The 20,818-nt window shown below is 46.2% G+C and overlaps 10 protein-coding genes across 10 annotated transcripts; 8 read left to right on the forward strand and 2 right to left on the reverse strand.

Moving 5' to 3' along the window:
• The first annotated feature begins 127 nt into the window (after nt 1-127).
• BABINDRAFT_163831 (ADP-ribose 1''-phosphate phosphatase) lies at nt 128-1,044 on the forward strand. Its single transcript, XM_019130128.1, has one exon. The coding sequence runs from the start codon at nt 192-194 to the stop codon at nt 717-719; it is 528 nt and encodes a 175-aa protein (XP_018982428.1). The 5' UTR covers nt 128-191; the 3' UTR covers nt 720-1,044.
• A 344-nt stretch (nt 1,045-1,388) lies between these two features.
• RFC3 (replication factor C subunit 3) lies at nt 1,389-2,513 on the forward strand (the record flags this gene model as incomplete). The annotated part of the gene is made up of 1 exon (XM_019132514.1): nt 1,389-2,513. One exon carries the CDS (start codon nt 1,389-1,391, stop codon nt 2,391-2,393), a length of 1,005 nt encoding a protein of 334 aa, XP_018982429.1. The 3' UTR covers nt 2,394-2,513.
• On the forward strand, nt 2,478-2,839 carry BABINDRAFT_163832 (uncharacterized protein). Its single transcript, XM_019130129.1, has one exon. It carries the CDS (start codon nt 2,562-2,564, stop codon nt 2,727-2,729), a length of 168 nt encoding a protein of 55 aa, XP_018982430.1. The 5' UTR covers nt 2,478-2,561; the 3' UTR covers nt 2,730-2,839.
• A 418-nt stretch (nt 2,840-3,257) lies between these two features.
• BABINDRAFT_163833 (uncharacterized protein) lies at nt 3,258-4,213 on the forward strand. Its single transcript, XM_019130130.1, has one exon. It carries the CDS (start codon nt 3,280-3,282, stop codon nt 3,844-3,846), a length of 567 nt encoding a protein of 188 aa, XP_018982431.1. The 5' UTR covers nt 3,258-3,279; the 3' UTR covers nt 3,847-4,213.
• Nucleotides 4,214-4,475: 262 nt separating this feature from the next.
• On the forward strand, nt 4,476-7,578 carry BABINDRAFT_10464 (inositol oxygenase; the record flags this gene model as incomplete). The annotated part of the gene is made up of 2 exons (XM_019126747.1): nt 4,476-5,473; nt 6,525-7,578. 2 exons carry the CDS (start codon nt 4,476-4,478, stop codon nt 7,576-7,578), a joined length of 2,052 nt encoding a protein of 683 aa, XP_018982432.1.
• Nucleotides 7,579-8,181: 603 nt separating this feature from the next.
• Nucleotides 8,182-9,695, reverse strand: SCW11 (putative glucan endo-1,3-beta-D-glucosidase). The gene has a single exon (XM_019130131.1). It carries the CDS (start codon nt 9,632-9,634, stop codon nt 8,201-8,203), a length of 1,434 nt encoding a protein of 477 aa, XP_018982433.1. The 5' UTR covers nt 9,635-9,695; the 3' UTR covers nt 8,182-8,200.
• Nucleotides 9,696-11,511: 1,816 nt separating this feature from the next.
• Nucleotides 11,512-13,103, forward strand: CIC1 (Cic1p). Its single transcript, XM_019130132.1, has one exon. The coding sequence runs from the start codon at nt 11,585-11,587 to the stop codon at nt 12,914-12,916; it is 1,332 nt and encodes a 443-aa protein (XP_018982434.1). The 5' UTR covers nt 11,512-11,584; the 3' UTR covers nt 12,917-13,103.
• A 1,387-nt stretch (nt 13,104-14,490) lies between these two features.
• Nucleotides 14,491-17,531, forward strand: MIS12 (Mis12p). The gene has a single exon (XM_019130133.1). The coding sequence runs from the start codon at nt 14,566-14,568 to the stop codon at nt 17,488-17,490; it is 2,925 nt and encodes a 974-aa protein (XP_018982435.1). The 5' UTR covers nt 14,491-14,565; the 3' UTR covers nt 17,491-17,531.
• Nucleotides 17,532-18,422: 891 nt separating this feature from the next.
• On the forward strand, nt 18,423-18,829 carry BABINDRAFT_169452 (uncharacterized protein; the record flags this gene model as incomplete). The annotated part of the gene is made up of 2 exons (XM_019130657.1): nt 18,423-18,425; nt 18,491-18,829. The coding sequence occupies 2 exons, from the start codon at nt 18,423-18,425 to the stop codon at nt 18,827-18,829; spliced, it is 342 nt and encodes a 113-aa protein (XP_018982436.1).
• A 330-nt stretch (nt 18,830-19,159) lies between these two features.
• TIM50 (protein translocase subunit) lies at nt 19,160-20,443 on the reverse strand (the record flags this gene model as incomplete). Its single annotated transcript, XM_019130930.1, has 2 exons — nt 19,160-20,339; nt 20,361-20,443. 2 exons carry the CDS (start codon nt 20,441-20,443, stop codon nt 19,160-19,162), a joined length of 1,263 nt encoding a protein of 420 aa, XP_018982437.1.
• Nucleotides 20,444-20,818: the final 375 nt, after the last annotated feature.

Here is a 20,818-nt window from a genome sequence, read left to right on the forward strand (position 1 = left end):
ACTAATACTTCAGAAATTAAACTTGGCCTTTATTATTGATGGTCATGCATATGGCCTTTAACTGTTGGTGCGGCTCATTCCATTTTCGATACCTTACCTGATTCCTTTTCAAGACTTGCTCATCATCCTCGTCCGCACTGTAAAAGCATAGAAATTGTTCCAGACTTACTAGGTCAATATACTTCTTCTACATGCCGTCTGTGAACTACATCCAGGGTGATTTGTTCACTAAAGCTCCCCAGCGGTCCATCCTTGCCCATGCGTGCAACTGCCAAGGAGCCTGGAACGGAGGCATTGCTGTCACCTTCAAGAAACAGTTCCCTTCCACCTACGCAAAATACCAGGCCTACTGCCAGAAGTCCGATGCGAGGAAGTTACTTGGCACAACCTTGATCATTCCCTCTACCCCCACAGACCCGGGTAACCACTCGCCAGAGCTCCAGATCGTGGCGTGCTTGTTTACGAGTTCTGGCACCAGTGCGAATAGAAGCCCGGAAGACGTTATTGTGACGGCGACGGAAAAGGCCATGGAGGATTTATACAGACAACTTGCCCAGAACGAGGAGTTGTGGGATAACCTTGGGGTAGAAAGTATCGCTGAGCTCGAATTGCACATGCCTAAGATCAACGCGGGGTTGTTTGGAGTTCCCTGGGGGAAAACTGAGGCAATATTGGAAGCTTTCCCGATCCAGAGCAACGTTTATGTTATTGCGGAGTAGGGACTTTGTTTCCACTTGAATCTGATTCGGTGGGAAGTCTACAAGCGTAAATCCACTTGTACCGGTTAAAGAAGTAGTCTTCGAGATAACCTCAACATTTCCTAACCTTTGAACAGTACCCAGGGTTGAAAACAAGCACTAACATACGGAGAAATTTATAAATAGCTAGGTTATGACAGGTTATATCTAGGCGATGAGTGCTTCTCGTAACACAAACATGCAAACTTATCGTAACGGTAGCCCCTAAAAAGTGTACACATAGACAGTTAGTAGACTATATAATGAAAATTACAGTATGGTTGCGGCTAACATCATGAACCTAGCACGGTTCATGGCTTTATAAGCTATACAGCTGTTGTAACGTATACTATCATTTTGAGAAGTTTTTCAAAACTTTTTATCGAGCCCTGTCTCGCATTTCGAAGCAAAACATATAAGCTAATCTTTCACAAAAAATATCTCTCAATTAAAGTCTTTGATTAATATCTAAGACTAATTTCCGAGCTTTTTCCCAATCAAGATCTTATTCTCTTAAACATTTTTGTATCAACAGCGATTAGCATCGCGGCAGCTATGTACCGGACAACCGCGTGACGCGTCTGAAAAACGAGTTATAAAAATGTAACATAATCCAAAGTAATCCCCTTTCTCCTTCCTCACACACACGCGATGACAGAAAGAACCACCGAAAACTTGCCCTGGGTCGAGAAGTACCGCCCTACCACTCTAGAAGATGTTTATGGCCAGCTGGATATTGTATCCACCGTGAAGCGCTTTGTGCACGAGGGCCGCTTGCCACACCTTTTGTTCTACGGACCGCCAGGGACTGGGAAAACATCCACGATTATCGCGTTGGCACGTGAGATCTACGGTGCAAACTACAAGTCGATGGTTTTGGAGTTGAACGCGTCGGACGATAGAGGGATTGACGTGGTGCGGAACCAAATCAAGAACTTTGCGTCTACCAGACAGATCTTCAGCCAGGGATTCAAGCTCATTATCTTGGACGAAGCAGATGCAATGACGTCGGTGGCACAAAATGCATTGAGACGCATCATTGAGAAGTACACGAAAAACACGCGTTTTTGTATTTTAGCAAACTACGCGCATAAGTTGAATCCCGCGTTGTTGTCGCGGTGCACGCGCTTCCGGTTTTCACCACTCTCAGAAGACGCGATCCACGAGCGTGTCAAAAACGTCGTGATTCGCGAGCATTTAAGCATTCAGGACGACGCATTGCACGCGTTGCTTAAGCTTTCTAAAGGAGATATGCGTAAAGCATTGAACGTGTTGCAGGCGTGCAAGGCCGCATCCCTGTCGTTGGACTCTAATGAGAAGGATGAAGAGATCACCGCGGAGATGATCTACGAGTGCATTGGTGCACCGCATCCGCAGGACATTGAAACGGTTTTGTCGTCGATTATGAAGGACGACTGGTCTACCGCGTACATGATTTTGACCAAGATTAAACAGATGAAGGGGTTGGCACTTGTTGATTTGCTTCAGGGTTTTGTGGAGCTCTTGGATGGTGTGGAATTGCAGCCCAAGACCAGGATCGGAATTTTGAAGGGTTTGGCCGAGATCGAGTACGGGATTTCCAAGGGAGGCGACGAGAAGATTCAGAGCACCGCAGTGATTGGTGTGGTGAAGAGTTCCATGGAGAATGAAGCGTAGTCTGCGCCAAATGTCTGCGGCAGTGGGTACTGCAAGAATAATGGCGCGAGCCTGCCGTTGCAACAAGTTGTATAGTAAAAGTAATGCAAAGGTAACTGTGAAGTTAATTGATGGGAAGGCGAAAAAAATTGTAAGGTTTATTGCGATAATTTGTGTAGTTGCATGAAAATGAACAAGGATTACTGGCCATTCCCTGTGTGTGCACCTCCAACCCGTACCAAGCTGCTCACTTTCATCAATACCTGTAAAGGGTATACCTCAAGAAATATCTTGACCAAATTAGTTCATAATATGAGGGAAATGGTGCATATACTGCCGTATGTGATGGTCAACTAAATTTCGTAGTAACACTACCTAACAATGACAATGTGATAGAGTAAGCGAAAATAAATCAATACGCCAGATATATTGACGATCCATGTAATCGCAATGGAACAGATTTTCTCATCTCGTTCAGACTTGCTGCTCCCATTCATTCCTTCCACAAGACGTTGCTATTCGAAGATCCCTGGTAGGAAGCTGACCATTATGCTTTACTAGTATTAGTATGTAGTAACGTGTAGATATTACGTCTAGCAGCTAGGGGTTTTGGATGGATATCATACAGTGACGAGATCTGAGAGCTCAGAAAACTGAGAAAAGTGTACCTAAGGGGCCAGGACCATCTTAGACGCTGTCATTATTTGACAAAGCAATATTGAATAATTTTAGCAGTTATGTCTAACCAGTCTTTGGGTAACAAGCTACCGTCAGTGACGATCGTGGCAAGTGCGGCGCATAATCCCAATCGGTACTTCCGAGACGGGTATATTTTCTGCCGGATGTCTACGTTTTTTTTCAATCACTCTTCCTATATTGATCCGATAAAGAAGCACCAAACCAGACCATGTCTCCCGTTACTCTTTCCTTCCCTCAGTTTCCTGAGTGCTCAGTTCATGTCACTGTGTGGTGTAAAATCTCCAATACGGCCGCTATTAAACAACAGTTGATGGAAGGGAACCAGAATTACGGTCACTTTGCCTTCATCAACAGCGATATGGTCACCAGCAAGGCGCATCTCTACTCGGCAATCTACCGGACGTTAACCAACCAGGTTAACGGTACTATGACGTCCAGAAATTTGAACAGCGAAGCCACTATCTCGCTCTCCATGAACAACAAGAAGATCACCGACAACTTGAAGAAGTTTGGGATAAACGAGCATAGTGAGCGTATCATCGTGTTGGAGTTTTTTGAGGAAAATGGTGTAGATCACTGTGATTCGTTGAAAACATTGATCGAGGGCGAAGAAGCCGAGTTTACGGACGCATTTTTAAGAGCACACATCAATTGGGGTGAGTTGATAAAGGTGTACAAATTGGACAAGAACAAGGAAATGTACTACAAGGAGGAACAGAACCGTGAGGAGCTCTTCAATGTGTTGAATGGTTCCATCCAGTTAAATGGGTTTTGAGGGGGGTTGGAGTGATCGGGAGAGAGAGTGGTTATTCGATGAAATCACGATAATAGTCGGTGAAACTCAGCAAATGTGGTTCAAACATGTCCAAGCTCCTTTATAATAACCAAACTTCACGAATTGTATAATATGAAAATGAGATAAATCAATGATGAAACTACGCTGAAAATTCACAACGATCAGAAGTACCTCTCTTCGCCTTGACTATAAGCTTGGAATACCCCTGAACTAGTGACGGAAGCTTGGAACTGACTTTTTTTTACCTCTTTCTGTTAATTTAAGGGCAGATAGATCTCTTGTAAATGCTAATTTCCCCTACCTTACTAGTTAATGCCTTAGTACCACCACAAAATCTGGACTTGAATGCATAATTATCTTCTCTTAATACACTACACGCTAAATACAGATGTTGCATGCCCTCCTCACCCGAAGCGTATGTAGCGGCTTCCCTCACGAACATGCGCACTGCGGCTCGGAAATCCAAGGCCACACCATTGTCTAACAAATCCTGGTGGTCCATTTTTCAATTATATCTCCACGTGCATGCCCATAACAGGCTTATCGATACACTATACTTCAGTATATCTTTTCGCACTATGCCACCACTGGAATCTCCTCTAAGGATAATGCCCGATGAGACAGAATCTTACCAGGAGACACTTGAATCCCCAATCGGCGACTCTGCGTTTCCCACACCTGACAGCGTGTGGAGAGACATCCCCGAGATAGAAACTGCTGAATCAGTATGGGCTGATATTTCACACAGCTCGAATCCCACTGCAACTTGGGACGATGCCATTCTAGCGCCTGCCAGAGATGTATCGTGGAACGACACATTGTCAGAGCAAGGTTCTGGAGAAGCGTCTGGCTTCTCCACTAGAGCCGTGATAACAGAGGTTTCCGGGGGAAAGGTGACTGAAAATGAGACATTATCCCAAGAGAGCTCCCCAATTGACCTCCGAGATGCAGATGAATCGGCAGAAGACTCCCAGCACGACCGTACAACAAAGCAAACAGATGCGGACAACACAGAAGATATAGACGGCTCAGTCAGACCCGGTGCAGAAAATCCCCCAGTTTCCATGGAGACACTACGTATAGGTTCCCAATTAGCAAGAGAGGTCTCAATCCCTGTGATAGAGGATTCTGGCGATGCTGTAGGTGACGAAACCTTCCCAGGGTCGGCATTCGAGCTATCCGTACCCGAACCAACACCAAAGGAAGCGTCTGATGCGATGACAATTGAGAATCCTAAGGAAATACCATTCAGACTATTTACCGAAGCCCGGGACGCGACCCTTGACTCGGCAGCCCTTGACGTGTCATACTACCTAAAAAAGATCTTTAGTGACTCCGAAACTCTGTCGTCTACAATGAATGTCGCTGCGTATCCTGAAATTATCCTCAATGTGACACCTAAAGCAAGGCGCACCACCAACAACATCCTCTACAACCACCACCACAGAGCCTTCTTCCGGCCTACCAATCAGTCCCTGGTTGTTGCCTGGAACGATACTAATCATATCAAGCGCAGAGTGACGAGCATTGCCAGAACCTGGGTGAATGCCGGGGGCCATTCGGGTGACAGCACCTCGACCAACATCCCAGCTCAGCAGGTACACTTGTTTGGTTGGAGCACTTCAGCTGGAAGTGAGCATAGTGGGGATATGAGTACTGATGGTGGCCTGTCCAGTGGGCTGGGAATGATGGCAAGAGACAGTCGTAGATGAAAATATCATAACAGGAGCTTGTACCTTTTAGGGTAACTTGACAAAGATTCGAGACCTTCACAACGATGGTTATCAAAACACGGATAATGATCAATGTATGATAACCTGGTTGTTTAGGACTATATCTACATATTTGATTATGTAGCACCTAATTCTTATTTCTGAAGGGATCACTGTCTGGTATATCAAGGCTTGGGTTCGGTGTCATGCTCAAAAATAGATACGTTCCCAATGGTTTAACACAGCTCTCCGGGACCAAGTAGTTCTAAAATAGATATCATGGCCTGTACGGTGAGTAACTAAACACTTAACAGTTATAAGAATAAAGTAAACTGTTTATTTATCTCCCAAGTTAGACATTATGTGCAACAAAACAGATAGCTAGCCTTAGATGGGTACTCCTTCGGGTGGTTCAGATCGTGCAAAGGTACGTGTAGTTGTATTAAGCACTCAGTGCCATTCAGGGGTCCAGAAGCTAAAAGGGTGTTTTACCCAGAGAAACAGTTTGATTGTATTGGTATCTGGAACTGCTCCCCTTGTACCTCTGTCTAGTTAACCCGTGTCTGACTTCCTTCACTGATTACATAATGGTATATTAAAACATGTCACTCAAAACGACCCCATGTGAAGCACTTCGTAGCTTTAAACAAGTGATATTCATAAAAGCTAATACTTTCATCAGCTATACAGTTTTATTGATATATTTATAAACTTTGCTTGCCAATTTTCGCCATCGTATTGTGTCCGGGGACACTCTGCCTTTTCCTGCTCTGTCAATGAGCTAACAAATCTGCACGGCAAACACCGAGACGCTCGCGGCTTAGGTCCAGAAAGTGCTTACGCACCAGAGTCACATATTTACGTCATTCACACCTCAACACAACCACTCCTCACAGTTCTTCTTCACCTTGTATAGATGACAGGAGTCCAGAAACCAACCCATAGCAAATCAGGCAGCGATGGTCCCGAGCTCCAGAACACTTTAACCGGTCGTCTTCTAGAGAAACTCGACCACGACATCCAGGAAGTGAACTACAAGAAGACTATCGCAAACCTCACCAATACCGCAAAAGAGATGCCTACATCCATGTCAGAAATTACCTGCGGCAAAGGTGAAGAAACCGTGCCTCCGATGGAACCTATTCACGCGGTTCTCGAATACAATATTCCGCTCGAAACGCCGGTGGGCGAGTGGACTGGCACCAAACTCGCGACATACGACACTGACTCGTTCCGACAGTACGAACTTGCTGCGGACCGTGTGCGTGACTTTTATGCCGAACAACACACCAATCAGACAGTTGCCTACAATATCCAAGCGCGCGTCAACTTCAAAACTAAGACCCGTGCGAAGATGACCATCTGGGAGGCCCTCTGCAAGCTCAACACATTGCTCGACGAGTCTGATCCGGATACAGATCTTTCCCAGATTGACCATGCGTTGCAGACGGCAGAGGCTATTCGTGCGGATGGCAAGCCGCGCTGGATGCAGCTCGTAGGGCTTATTCACGACTTGGGAAAACTCCTCTACTTCTACGACTCTAAGGGACAGTGGGATGTGGTCGGCGATACTTTCCCCGTGGGATGTGGTTACAGTAACAAGATCATCTTCCCTGAAAGTTTTGCAATGAACCCAGACTCGCGAAACCCGTTGTACCATACAAAGTATGGCATTTACTCGCGCAAATGTGGCTTGAAGAATGTGATGTTGAGCTGGGGCCATGATGAATATATGTATCATGTGGCGAAGCTCCATTCAACGTTGCCGAAGGAAGCGTTAGCGATGATTCGTTACCATAGCTTTTATCCGTGGCACCGTGAAGGGGCATATAAATACTTGATGGACGAGGAGGATGCCGAAATGTTGCTGTTTGTGGTGGATTTCAACAAATACGATTTGTATTCGAAGCGTGATGAGATACAGGACCTTGAAATAGTGCAAGAGTACTATAAGAATTTAATCGACGAGTTCTTCCCGAATAAGGTGGTGGAGTTTTAGCGGAATGAAAGCGTACTCTCGTGCGGTTTCTGAATGGGGCTAACGGACCATATTCCATGGAGGCCAGGAAATATCTTTCGAATATATTAGACCAGATAAGTGTCTCAGGGGCCTGGTACGTCGAAAGTTAGCCGTCGCTATCGCTTCAGACTGGGATACCGATATCCTTGAAGTTGTATTTGAATCCAGGCTATCCTACCCAAATCACACCAGCGATAGGGAAAAAATGGGCCAAAAATATTTATTTGGCCTTTGTTATCCACTATTTATCATGATAACATATTGTCCCGTTTAATCTTGATATTCCAAACTCGGGCTGTAGTAGTCCTGGAGAGCTGGGCTAATCAATGGAATATTCAAATTTGAAGCATATTACAATGGGTTTAGACCAGCTATTTAAAGATTTATCTATTGTAATCGGTTATTGAAAGAAAAAGTGAAACCAAAAGAAATTATGGTTAATATGCGAGAGTAGCAAGCTTCTGTACGAAGCAAAACTTGGTATGGGGTAAGTAAGGTGGGGTTCAAAACGAACGCTGACGCTGTAAAATGCAGTGTCGGACTAGTGTACAAGGAAATGCAGGAATTGGGGGGGGGGGGGGTGGGGTGAGCGACTCAAAGTTTAGTACTGGTCAATGGCACCAAAGTATTGCTCGACATTGTATGGGCCCGGAGACTTCCACATGTCGTTGAAGGTGGTCAAAAGGGTAGCATCACCATTAACGGCACCCAAGATACCTGCAATAGCGATTCTCTGGTTCGCTTTGGATGGAACTTGCAAACCGTTAGTGTCACCTTGGGTTGGATAGCCGGTTTCAGCAAGGTAGACACTCAAGTTTGGACACACAGCTTGGACAGTGGAGATTTGGGAGAGGATAAATTCACCAGACTGGGAAGCATCGATAGCAGCATCGAAGTATGGGTGAGCGTTCAAGCCAAGGAAGTCGACAGCGCCACATAAGTCGGAGTTATCGACCCATGATTGTGGTGGTTCGGAGGTGGTGACTTTACCAGTGTAGCCAGCTGCCTTCAATAATGCTTTGACGGATCCAATCTTGTTGATCAAGTCGGTACCGGAAACCCAGTTGTTATACAAAGCTTCATTACCAACAGTGATGAAGTCAAACAAGGCCCAACCGGAAGAGGAAGACTCAACCCAAGAAATTAACTCAGACACACCGTCGTCGATAGAATCAACACCGGCAGATGTAATATAGAACCCCTGATTGATAGTAAGGCCCAAGGTAGCACAAATTGGCTCAACAGTCTGGATGGAACCGCAGTCAGTACCGTAAATTCTGACTGAGTTAATCCCCTTAGACTTGATCATGTTAAGATCGGCGTAAACGGTGTTGTAAGACTTACAAGATCCATCGTCATTGTAAGGGGAGTACACAATCTGCTTTGGAAGCATTAAGGAAGATGAGGTAGTGGGAGAATTCTGGGCGGTAGAGGTGGTAGGAGTTTGAGTGGTGACAGCAGGGGTTTGAGTGGTGGCAACAGGAGTTTGAGTGGTGACAGCAGGGGTTTGGGTGGTGACAGCAGGAGTTTGGGTGGTGGAAACAGGAGTTTGGGTGGTGACAGCGGGAGTTTGGGTGGTAGCAGTAGATGTGCCAGAGTTAGTGACACCCAAAGTCCACGATTCAGTGATAGTGGTAGTGAGAGTAATACGGGAAGTGGTAGTAAGTTCGTCGGATTCAATAGCAGCGGTTTGGAGAGTAGCTGGCGCCGTGACAGCAGCAGTAACAGCGGCTTCAGTAGCTACAAGAGCGACAGTAGCTTGTGTAGAAACACTATCGAGATCTCTGTTCTCAATAGTGGTGGTGTAGGTACCTTGGAAAGTAGCATCAGGAACAGTGAGGGTGAAAGTGACACCGTTTGAGATGAGAATCTCAACTGGAGCACCGGTAACAGTGACAGTATTAGAGACGTAGGTATTGGTAACGGTAACAGCGTCAGCTGTGTGCATTCTCGTGATAATTATTGGGATTGGGGCCGCGTTGGTAAGTTGAGCAACACCCAAAAGGATGAGCGAGAGGGTTTTCGTGAAAAACATTTGGTATGAGTTTCTAAAGATTTATTGGGGACAACGAGAGTATTGTGGGTTAAGAGACCAGTAGTCTATGGAGTTTTTGTGATGGTATATGAGAAAAGAATCGTGATGATTGAAGACAGGGAAACACGGCTTATATAGCCTTGGCATTTGCAGTCGGTGATCGTCGAAGAGATGGGTAACATATTAGGGAAAAGCTAAATTGTAGCCCAGCCATCTCTATTGTACCTATAAGGCGTATCATAATGACCATAATGATCGTCACTAAGACATAGCTGTTGAATATGGTACTACACACCCTAGTGTATTCCCGTGATGGATTATCGTCTCGCTCTGATGGCAGGTGCATATGCGGATCGAGTAGTGCCCCGGTGAACATGCTGGCTATTTACACCTAGAAAGGAAATTCTCGAGCGGCTTATGCATGTTTTGATGGCTGGTCTACCAAAATTGGGCTGTTGTATGAAAACTATGTACAGGACCTAATGTTAAGGCGAACGGAGGTTTGCCGCTCTGGCCAAGATGGGTGGCCCAAGGCTCATGTTTATCCATCAAAATCTGATATAATTGGTCTATATGTTACATAAATTTTGTAAATCAAGCATTGTCATAATTACTGTAATAGTCCAGACCTCCTTATTGTGTAAATGGATGGTGTGAGCTGAGACTCCAGCCCCTGTCACGTGCCTTCCGCCTCTAGTGCTCCGAACGAACGATTATGGCGCATTTGCGTACACATTGGGACGGAGAAGTCGACCATCTGTCAGCCTCATGCGCGAAGCCGGATCTGGTCAAACAGGCCAGCCGGCGAGCTATTTGACGCCGCCCACGTCTAGATACCAGCCGACAAATATTAACCAACTAACAGGGGAAATTGTTTCACCACATCTGGACTATTTTTTATATTTCATTTACGAACAAGAACCAAGCACGTTGACGAATTGTATCCTGTGTATATTGACAATGTCCAACATATCAGGTGGCTGAAATATGGGACAACCCTTGGGTTGATTGGTTCCATAGAAAGTATATCCAGGGCAAACCAGGAATAATGGTAAAGTAGGTTTTGGCGCAACTGCAGTAATTGACGAACTCGTGAGCGTCTGCTTGTGTTTCCAAGGGATCCATGCCAGACTACCAAGCTATGTAATTTAATGGAGAGGCCGGCGTTTGTCTACATGAGGAATGCAAACCGATATTTCAAACTTTCCGTGATTAGACAAAATTTCCCCTGCAGATCTAGAAGCTGGAACAAGCATTCTGAAACCCCATAAAGAGCGGATGCTTTCCTGAAAGGCTCCGCTAACGCCTAAACTTAATCCTTATCTTAGATCCTCGGTTCTACAAGAATCCTTAGACAGTATCCAAATTTGTGAAGTTATATCGTTTACCAAGACGTGTCATTTGTAGTAGACCGGCCAGTCTTAAATCAAGTACCACCGCCGCATACTTTAGTCACGCTACACGTAGTTAAAAATAACATGGTTTAACTCTGATAATAACCATACCGAGAAAATATCAGAGCCTCTAACAGATTTGGCGGTCCGAACTAGATGTACGAAGATACGCAAATTCAGTATTAGAGGAGTCTCACATACATTCAGGAACGACTACACGATACGCATAAGGTGTCTGACCAGGCAAGCCTTTTGCTTTGATTGCTTTCAATATAACAGGGAATAAACTAATGGCTCACACTCGTGACAATAGTCGATTCAATCATGAATAAATTTCTGGCTTGATCAAGGGTGAACAACCTGCTCTAGCATCGAGGCCCTGTACATAGCGAGATGAGCTGCGATTATGAGCCGCACTACAGTGAAAAAAAAATTTCACGAGGAAAATAATTTTCAAGTACTGAGAAAAAACAGACAGTTAAAACAAAACCGCGTACGAGCTTTTAGACCCCTTTTGATTTCTTCATCCCCGATCTTAACCCACATATATCACATAATGGCTAGAACTCGCTCCGCTATCCCAGGTACCCCCGTCAAGGGCTCCAAGCCAAACACCCCCAAGGGTAAGAAGGCTGCTCCGTCCGCCGAAGTCACTCCATCTAAGACTGAGTCTGCCAACTCCACTCCGGTCAAGAAGGTCACCCCAGCCAAGAAAAATGGTTCTGCTAAGTCTACTCCAGTTAGAAAGACTTCTACCAAGCCAAAGGGTAAGGTCGTTAAGGGTGAAATCGAGGCTTCTGAGGAAGTTCCAGGTGCTCAAAAGAAGAAGCAGGTCGCTACCCCAGTTATCGCAGCTGCCCCAGTTGACATCAAGTCTGAAGTTTTGGAAACCGCCATCTCTGAATTGATTAAGTTTGTCAAGACCCAAAATACCGCTAAAGACTCCTCCAACCAGTTGTTCAGCACCGAAGACGAGGATGCCGGTATCTTTGTCAAGATCACCACCAAGAAGTTCTTCAGCGACAAACCAAACTTCAAGCCAAAGTCTATCAGGGTGCCACACTCCGTTCATGACTTGGATAATTTATCTGTCTGTTTGTTTGTTAGGGACGACTTGATTGACTCTTCCCTTTTGGAAAAGATTGAGTCTTCCGACATCAAGAACTTGTCCAAGATCATCACCGGTAAGCAGTTGAAGGGTGAATACAAGCAATACGAAGCCAAGAGAAAATTGGCCTCTGAGTATGACTTGTTCCTTGTCGATGACGCCTTGATGAACTCTGTTCCAAAAACCTTGGGTAGCATCTTCTACTCCTCTAATAAAAAGGCCCCTCTCCCAATCAAGGTCTCTTCCCTGAACAAATTGAGTGACGACAAGAAGTCTTTCTCTCTTGTCACCTTCGCCAACCAGATCGCCGCCAAAATTAATAGTACCTCTTTCTTGCCACCAATGGGTGTCAACATTGTCGTCAAGATCGGCCAGAGAACCTTGTTGGATGAAGCTGCCTTGAAAGAAAACTTGTACGCTGTATTGGCCTACTTCTTCCAAAACCACTCTGACAATTTGAGAACCATCGAGATCAAGTCTGAATCCTCCCCAGCCATCCCTATCTACTACGCCAAGACCTTGTACTCTGAAGAGGATGTTTTGGCCGAGAAGACCGTGTCCGAAGACGAGGAGCTTAGCGCCATCGATGGCGTTCCACAGGGTGTCAAGTTGACCGAATTCGAAAAGGGGTTGTTGGAATTAGGTGACGAAGCCCAGATTTCCAAGTTGGGAAAGAAGTTCAAGAAGGGTACCAAGTTGAACAACAAAAGACAGAGAGTCGAAGAGGAGAAGGCCGAAACTCTGACTCCTACCAAGAAGGCTAAGAAGTCCACTAAATAAGTGTAATGTTCTGCACTCTACCCCTTTTTCGACTTTCTGCTTCCACGTTGTATTTCCCTGTTAGAGACAACCTTGTGCCATCTCTGATATTCCTTATCGTGCTGCCTTGCTCGTGTTGTGATTTTACCATAAAAATTGCGTTTTGCATATATTTTGTATAATATTCCTTTTTGAATTGACATTCTTTCAGATAGCAAACTGTAGGGGTAGTGAGACTTAGGGTTAGAATTACAGCTGTCTTATTCATCACATCCGTTGTCCAAAAAAACAAAAACGCAACTGCTATGCAATCCAGACCAGTAAATCAGCTATGAGCTCAAAGGCTTACAAAAACATTGCGGAAAGAGTAGAACCTTTAGATGATGATACTGATTACAGGTCCAGACCTGGTTTGTATATACCTTATTGCTTAATTGCCTCGTTAATTCCTCCGGATAACTAAGTGCAACAGCTATAAGAATGTATGTCTAAGATGTAAGCTTGACGTCCAGGGTAGAGATATAGGCTATAGCTTACATCTATGTTTTACTTTACCGAGCTCAAGCACCCAAAATAGAATCTTTCAATACAACATATCACTTCAGGAATTTTTGAGGAGACCACAACTGATTCAGGTGAGACTTTACAATATCATTAATATAAATGACTAGACACCTCCAATATAGATCTATACGCGGAAGCTCTAACTGATCCTATCTAATCCTCCGTATTATGAATAATGCAGGCTTAAAGTTTTTTCTCGTTTATATTTCGATTTCCTTTTTTTTTCCGTTCAAGTTTACTATTTGTGATGCACTGACGGGAAGGCCAAGTAGCTCAAATCTTCTGGTTTGTCGTATAGTTAGAAGTTTGGGGAGACACATGCAAAGTTCAGGACTCTAGGGCGCTATAATACTGCACCTCAATGCTCGTTGCATTTACCCCAGATTAAATCAATTCTTCATATTACACCGGTTATATGTCAATCACAGACTGCAACCAAAATCTCATGTAATATTCGCTCGTCCCTGCTAACCCACCCTGTAGGCTCTGTGCATTGACTCGGAGCACATCACGACGACTGCGTGACTCCGGGCGAACGTGCCACGTCAAACACCAGGCCGAGTCAGCCAAACACTAAGGAGAATCCCCGGTCAGATCGACTCGGCGCTCCGAGTCAGTAAAGATCTAAGGGGCTACTTTCGTTGCTCCCACCACGCGTAGGAGATAAGCGTCCGGCTTCTATAATGCGCTTATTTATCTCTATACACCTTAATTAGCCTCCGGGCTATCATGCGTTACCCACGAGAGACACCACGCCATCTACATTCGCGATCCATGGTCCAATAAAGACGTCTGCAATCCCACAGGGGCTACCCTACCTCGCAATCGGGACAACGAAGCTACGAATCACAGGGGAGTGCCGGAAAATTTTTCCCCGCGTAGACGTCAGCACTGTGCGGTAAATTTCAGTGTCACGCATCTCATGATATTGCATGCAGGTCTTCGCCCTTGGTCGGAAAAAAGTATCTTACACGCAGGACTATGATTCATAATTTTTCACCTGTAATTAGGCACTAGGCCCGAGTCTGTCTTGGTAGCTTATAAATACTCTTATTCTTATCACAGTCTCTCTCTGACGTTGGCAACCACACACTCCCATCAAAATCATGTTAAGAGCCACTAGAACCCTTTCCAAGCGGTTTGTCTCGGCTGCCCAGCCCGTGAGAGCCTTCACGTCTGTCAGAGCCCTTTCCGTCTCCGCCTCAAACCTTGGGGCCAAAGTGTTGAGCGGAACCACGATTGCTAACAAAATCAGAGAAAATGCCTACACGAAGATTATTGAAACCAAGCGCCAGTTCCCGCATTTCCAGCCCAAGTTAACCATTATCCAGGTCGGGACCCGCCCAGACTCCAGTGCGTATGTGCGCATGAAATTAAAAGCAGCCAAGGAGTCCAGCATGGACTGCGACTTGGTCACTTTCTCTGAAGACGTTTCTGAGCAGGAGTTGTTAAACCACATTGAGCACCTCAACGATACTCCTTCCGTGCACGGGATCCTCGTCCAGTTGCCGTTGCCAAAGCACATTGACGAAGTCACCGTCACAAATGCCGTCATCACCGAGAAGGATGTCGACGGGTTTGACCGATACAACGCAGGTGAACTTGCCAAAAGAGGCGGGTTGCCAGCGTTCTTGCCGTGTACACCTAACGGGTGCATGAAGTTGTTGGAGGAGGCGGGCGTGGTGCTCCGCGGGAAGAACGCCGTTGTAATTGGCCGCTCCGACATTGTGGGGACCCCAGTTGCCGCTTTATTGAGAAATGCCGATGCCACCGTCACTATCTGCCACCGCCACACCAAGAACTTGGCCGAGGTGGTTAGAAACGCCGATATTGTGGTTGCAGCTGTGGGGATTCCAGAGTTCGTCAAGGGTGACTGGTTGAAGCCAGGCGCCGTTATTGTTGATGTGGGTATCAACTACATTCCAGATGCCACCAAAAAGTCTGGCCAGAAGCTTGTCGGTGATGTTGACTTCGAGGGCGCTAAACAAATCGCGTCGGTGGTCACGCCTGTTCCAGGCGGTGTGGGGCCTATGACCGTCGCCATGCTCGTTTCCAACGTACTCAAGGCCGCAGAAAGCCAGTTCAAGAAAGCCAATGCCACCTCCAAGATCACACCGCTTCCTTTGGCGTGCCGTGTGCCGGTCCCATCGGATATCGACATCTCGCGTGCCCAGCAGCCGCGCCACATCACACAGATCGCCCAAGAGTTGGGGGTCTTGAACTCTGAATTAGAGCCATACGGCCACTACAAGGCTAAAGTCTCGTTGGACTTGTACAAGCGTTTGGAGGAGAGGGAAAACGGGCACTACGTGCTTGTTGCGGGGATCACACCAACCCCGCTCGGTGAGGGTAAATCCACCACCACTATGGGGATTGTGCAGGCGTTGGGTGCTCATTTGGGGTTACCAGCTATTGCCAACGTTAGACAGCCATCTATGGGTCCAACCTTCGGTGTGAAGGGCGGTGCTGCTGGCGGTGGGTACGCCCAGGTTATTCCGATGGATGAGTTTAATATGCATTTGACCGGTGACATCCACGCGATTTCCGCGGCCCAGAACTTGTTGTGTGCTGCTGTGGATACCAGAATGTTTCACGAAGACACCCTGAGCGACAAGGGCTTGTACAAGAGATTGGTACCTGTTAAGAAGGGCACCCGTAAGTTCACCCAGTCCATGTTAACCAGATTGCAGAAATTGGGGATCACCAAAACGGATCCTAACGAGTTGACTGAAGAAGAGGCTGCCAGGTTTGCTAGATTGAACATTGACCCAGAGAGCGTGTTGATCAAGCGTGTGGTTGACTGTAACGACAGATTCGTCAGAAAGATCACTATCGGCCAGAACAAGACCGAAAAGGGCTTTACCAGAGAAACCGGGTTTGATATCACCGTTGCGTCCGAAATCATGGCTATCTTGGCCCTCTCCAAGGACTTGAAGGACTTGAGACAAAGAGTCGGAAAGATTATTGTCGGAACCTCCAGAACCGGTGCAGTCGTGACTGCTGAGGATATCTGTGTCGCTGGTGCCATTGCGGCCTTGTTGAAGGATGCGATCAAGCCAAACTTGATGCAGACCTTGGAGGGGACCCCGGTGTTTGTCCACGCGGGACCTTTCGCTAACATCTCTATCGGTGCCTCCTCTGTCATTGCCGACAGATTGGCCCTCAAATTAGCCGGTACCTTACCAGGCACTTCGGCCAGAAAGGGTTACGTCGTCACGGAAGCCGGTTTCGACTTTACCATGGGTGGGGAGCGTTTCTTCAACATCAAGTGCAGATCCTCCGGCTTGAAGCCAGACACCGTCGTACTTGTGGCCACCACGCGTGCTTTGAAGTTGCATGGTGGTGCTCCAGACGTTAAGCCAGGCCAATCATTGCCAGAGGCGTATGTGACTGAGAACGTGGACTTGGTGGTCAACGGTTGTGCCAACTTGGCTAAGCAGATTGCTAACGCCAATTCTTTTGGCGTGCCAGTAATTGTCGCCATTAATCAGTTTGAAACCGACACTGCTGCCGAGATCGAAGCCATCAGAAAGGAGGCGTTGAAGGCCGGGGCCGTCGATGCCGTGGCGTCCAACCACTGGGCCAAGGGTGGTGAGGGTGCCGTTGATTTGGCTCACTCTGTGGTCAAGTCTGTAGAAAAGTCCGACAAGACCACTCCTCCAAACTTCTCATATGACACAAACAAGTCTGTGGAGGAGAAGTTGTCCGCTATTGTCCAGAAGATGTACGGTGCCAAGGGCATTGAGTTGTCCGAATTGGCTGCCAAGCAGATTGCCCAGTATGAGCAGCAAGGCTTTGGTAACTTGCCAATCTGTATCGCCAAGACCCAGTACTCCTTGTCTCATGACCCCGCCTTGAAGAACGTGCCTACCGGTTTCACCGTGCCAATCAGAGAGGTCAGATGTTCTGTCGGGGCGGGCTACTTGTATGCGTTGGCCGCGGAGATCATGACCATCCCGGGTTTACCAACTCATGCTGGGTTCATGAATGTTGAAGTGAATGACGATGGGGAGATTGAAGGGTTATTCTAGGTCCAGGCTGTATTATATATAGATGAATTGCATTTCGATAGAATTATTGTTGTGACTGTAACACTTACTGTGTAACGATACTCGTTGCAATAGTATTTGTTGCGTTGGTAGCCAGAGGGTAGAACATAGACAGTAATAGCGTGGAGGGACCGGTATCCATCTCCTGGACTCACCCCAATAGGATATTAACCCTTCTGACTTACAGGTACATGTGGTAGCAGATCTAGAACGTAGAAATTTTCTGATTACGGTAGGGAGAATTGTGATAATTGTAGTAAAGGTGCCATTTAACTAGACGGAAGCCGGAGTCTATTGTCTCCCTACTCCTGATAAGCAGACACCCTGGCCTCGTATCCGCCTCAGTATATAAGACCACCGACTACCCTTCTCTTGTGGATATCTTACATAAGTATTCTCTTTTAGCTAGCTAACAGTATCCACTATTACCTACTAGATATACTACAATAATAGGCAGTGAGCATTAATGTTTCTGCACCGCTGACTAGGCGACAACTAGTCAGCCAACCTTCATTTAACTTTTACAATTTTTTTATCCGTAGTTGGATAGAAAGAACCGATCATTATAGAAGCTTCTCTATTGAGTTTTATTATTCACTCGACTCGAGAGTTTGTTTAAGGATACTCTACCAATGCCTTACATCAAGAGTACTTAGATTTATCAGTTCACAATAGTTTAAATCGTGTAATTTCTTCCAATTCATGTGCTTAAACAACTATCCAGGGCTAAATCAAGTAGAATTATATACATCAAATTTGAACTCATTTTTTGATCCCTGCTGAGATCGCTGTCTCAGTACAAAAAGGTCGTGTATGGTCCCGAAACCCGTCACCCTGTGCGTATACAAAAATATACCAGCCTCAATTGAAAAGTCTTATGGGTGATCTTGCAGCACACAAACGATACAAATATAATGGTATGTTATTTCACGAATGGATGAATGATCCCGGGGATATTGATGGATGCTAACAATGTTTTTAGGGTAAGAGAAAGTCCTCCGCCAAGCCGCAAGCCAAGGTCAAGCAGGTTCTAGACACCACGTTCCAGTGTCTCTTCTGCAACCACGAAAAGTCCATCATCTGCACCTTGGACAAAAGAAACTCCATCGGGCAGTTGCACTGCAAGATCTGTGGCCAGACCTTCCAGACACCACTTAACTCCTTGTCACAGCCCGTCGACGTCTACAGCGATTGGGTAGACGCCTGCGAAGCGGTCGCCGAAGAGTACGAGAAGAACAAGACCTCCAAGAGCGATAACGAGGAGGAAAATGAAAAGGGTGAAAATTATGCCGACGATGATGATGAAGATGACTACGCTTAAGCCAGTGAGTGTATGTACTATAGAATAAACGAATATGATATGGCTGTGAAGATTTGGAGTTATAAGGGAACTAAAGGTTTATTGGAGGGGATAGCATCGCTAGTTCTCCATGATATTAGGGATAGCCTCCCAATATGCCACCAGTCCAGACTGGCATCGTCTTATGAGGCTCACCAACCAATTAGGCCATATACCAGATATCGTAGAAAATAAATTTATACCTCATATAGTGGCGTACGTTGTGATACCCATAGATATTGTTTATCGTTTAGTTTGCATGTAATCTTATATACAGTAATTAGGCTCAAACAAAAATCCTTAGTTTTGTGACTACTTCTCCTGAACAGGGACAGTTGGCTGTTCACCGGATAACATGCTACCGAGAGACATCTTCTGCTGCTCCATCATCTTCTTCTCTTCTTCCAACAACTTGTCACCGTTTTCTCTCAAGTACTTCATGAAGCTTTCGTACTGCATCTGGCCTTGTTCCCTGATGACATCCAATGGGAACTTAGAGCCCTTGCTGGACTGGACACCCAACAAACTGAACCCACTGTTGCCCTTGTTCTTGTTCTCTTTCTCGAAGTTGGCTCTCAAGATGGACTCTCTTCTGGCAAACTCGGTGGCAATCTGGGATTTGTCTGGGTACGAGTTAAGGATCGGCCGGATGTCCTTGACTGGCTGGGTGGCCAAGTATTCCAAGAACGGAATCATCTTGATCAAGACGTCGTCTTTCTGGCCGTCCCAAGGCGCCAAAACGATGGAGTTTTCTGGCTGCAACAACGTTGCATCCTCGTTAACATCGATCAACAACAATTTCTCTAATGGTCTGTTCATGTAAGACAAGTCCTTGACGATCTTGCCGTCTTTGGAACGGGCATGTTCGCGGAACAACGGGTAGGAGATGAAGGCATGGTATGGATCCAACTTGGCAACGGTCCTTTCGGAGAAAGCCATTGGGTGGTTAGAGAACACAACAATCTCGTAGTAAGAGGACAAGTAGGCCAAGAAGTAGTCCAAGCCTGGTCTCTTCGCGGTTCTCCAGCCACTCTTGGTGGACCATTCACTGTGGATAAGCAAGTCTTCCAAGTTCAAGACCAAGGTAAGTGGTCTTCTGTATGGCTCAGGAGGCGGTGGTGGCAACAAGTCTGGGTACGCTGGCTCTTCGAAGGTGCTGATGAACAACGAATTAAAACGCTTATTCAAACGCGCATACATCAACTGTGGGGTGTAGCCGTTGTCAACAGACTTGCCGTCAACAGCAGCCTGCTCCTCGTCACTGTCCCAGTTACGGGTCAGGTACCCGGCACCGGCCAAGGAGGCGGCAAGGGCCACGATCCAGCCTCTGTTGAAGTTCTTTTCTCTCTTTTCGTCTGAAGCGGTCTTACGGTACCTCCGGTTGGAGTTAGCTTCATCAGCCGACTTGGTGTTTTCGGTCTCAACACCCGCCTTGGCCAACAAATCATCGGTCAAGATGGACTTTGGTTCGTCCTTCTGGGTAGAGGCAAATCTGAACTGGTTGGCAGCGAACGCAACGGATTGTGGTTTGGTGAGCGGCACTCTAGTCACGGAGCGGACTAATCCCCTGGTGAAGGAGGTTCTTAAAACGTTCATTACTGGATTCTAAGAACGTAAGCGTGTGTTGGAGATGGTTAGTGCCGATGGCAATCCGAAATACCGCTTGCATCATCAGTAATTTGCTCTAGTGTTGAAAAATTCGAGGCTATATGCAGGTTGCTTTATTAGGCAATTCCCGTTTTGGTCAACAACCCGCCCGAATATTACGTGGAATCAATATTCAAGTTTAAAGGTTAGAAACTGGCAATATTATATCATCCACTATTAAGACAGACGGTATAGTTAATACTAAACTGTTATCTGTTATCGTTCGTATCACGTGTTATATCGAGCCAGTTGGATTAGCCAGTAGAACGGGGATTTTGATGAATGAACGTCTAGCTATAGTCCCTACCCCCGCCAGAAGAAAAT

The sequence above is a fragment of the Babjeviella inositovora genome (genome assembly GCF_001661335.1).
Source record: "Babjeviella inositovora NRRL Y-12698 unplaced genomic scaffold BABINscaffold_18, whole genome shotgun sequence".
NCBI lineage: Eukaryota > Fungi > Ascomycota > Pichiomycetes > Serinales > Babjeviella > Babjeviella inositovora.

What these genes read in the sequence shown, in the direction of transcription:
- BABINDRAFT_163832 (XM_019130129.1), top strand. Translation starts at nt 2,562, where the DNA reads ATGAACAAGGATTACTGGCCATTCCCTGTGTGTGCACCTCCAACCCGT.
- MIS12 (XM_019130133.1), top strand. Translation starts at nt 14,566, where the DNA reads ATGTTAAGAGCCACTAGAACCCTTTCCAAGCGGTTTGTCTCGGCTGCC.
- BABINDRAFT_163833 (XM_019130130.1), top strand. Translation starts at nt 3,280, where the DNA reads ATGTCTCCCGTTACTCTTTCCTTCCCTCAGTTTCCTGAGTGCTCAGTT.
- BABINDRAFT_163831 (XM_019130128.1), top strand. Translation starts at nt 192, where the DNA reads ATGCCGTCTGTGAACTACATCCAGGGTGATTTGTTCACTAAAGCTCCC.
- CIC1 (XM_019130132.1), top strand. Translation starts at nt 11,585, where the DNA reads ATGGCTAGAACTCGCTCCGCTATCCCAGGTACCCCCGTCAAGGGCTCC.
- SCW11 (XM_019130131.1), bottom strand. Translation starts at nt 9,634, where the DNA reads ATGTTTTTCACGAAAACCCTCTCGCTCATCCTTTTGGGTGTTGCTCAA.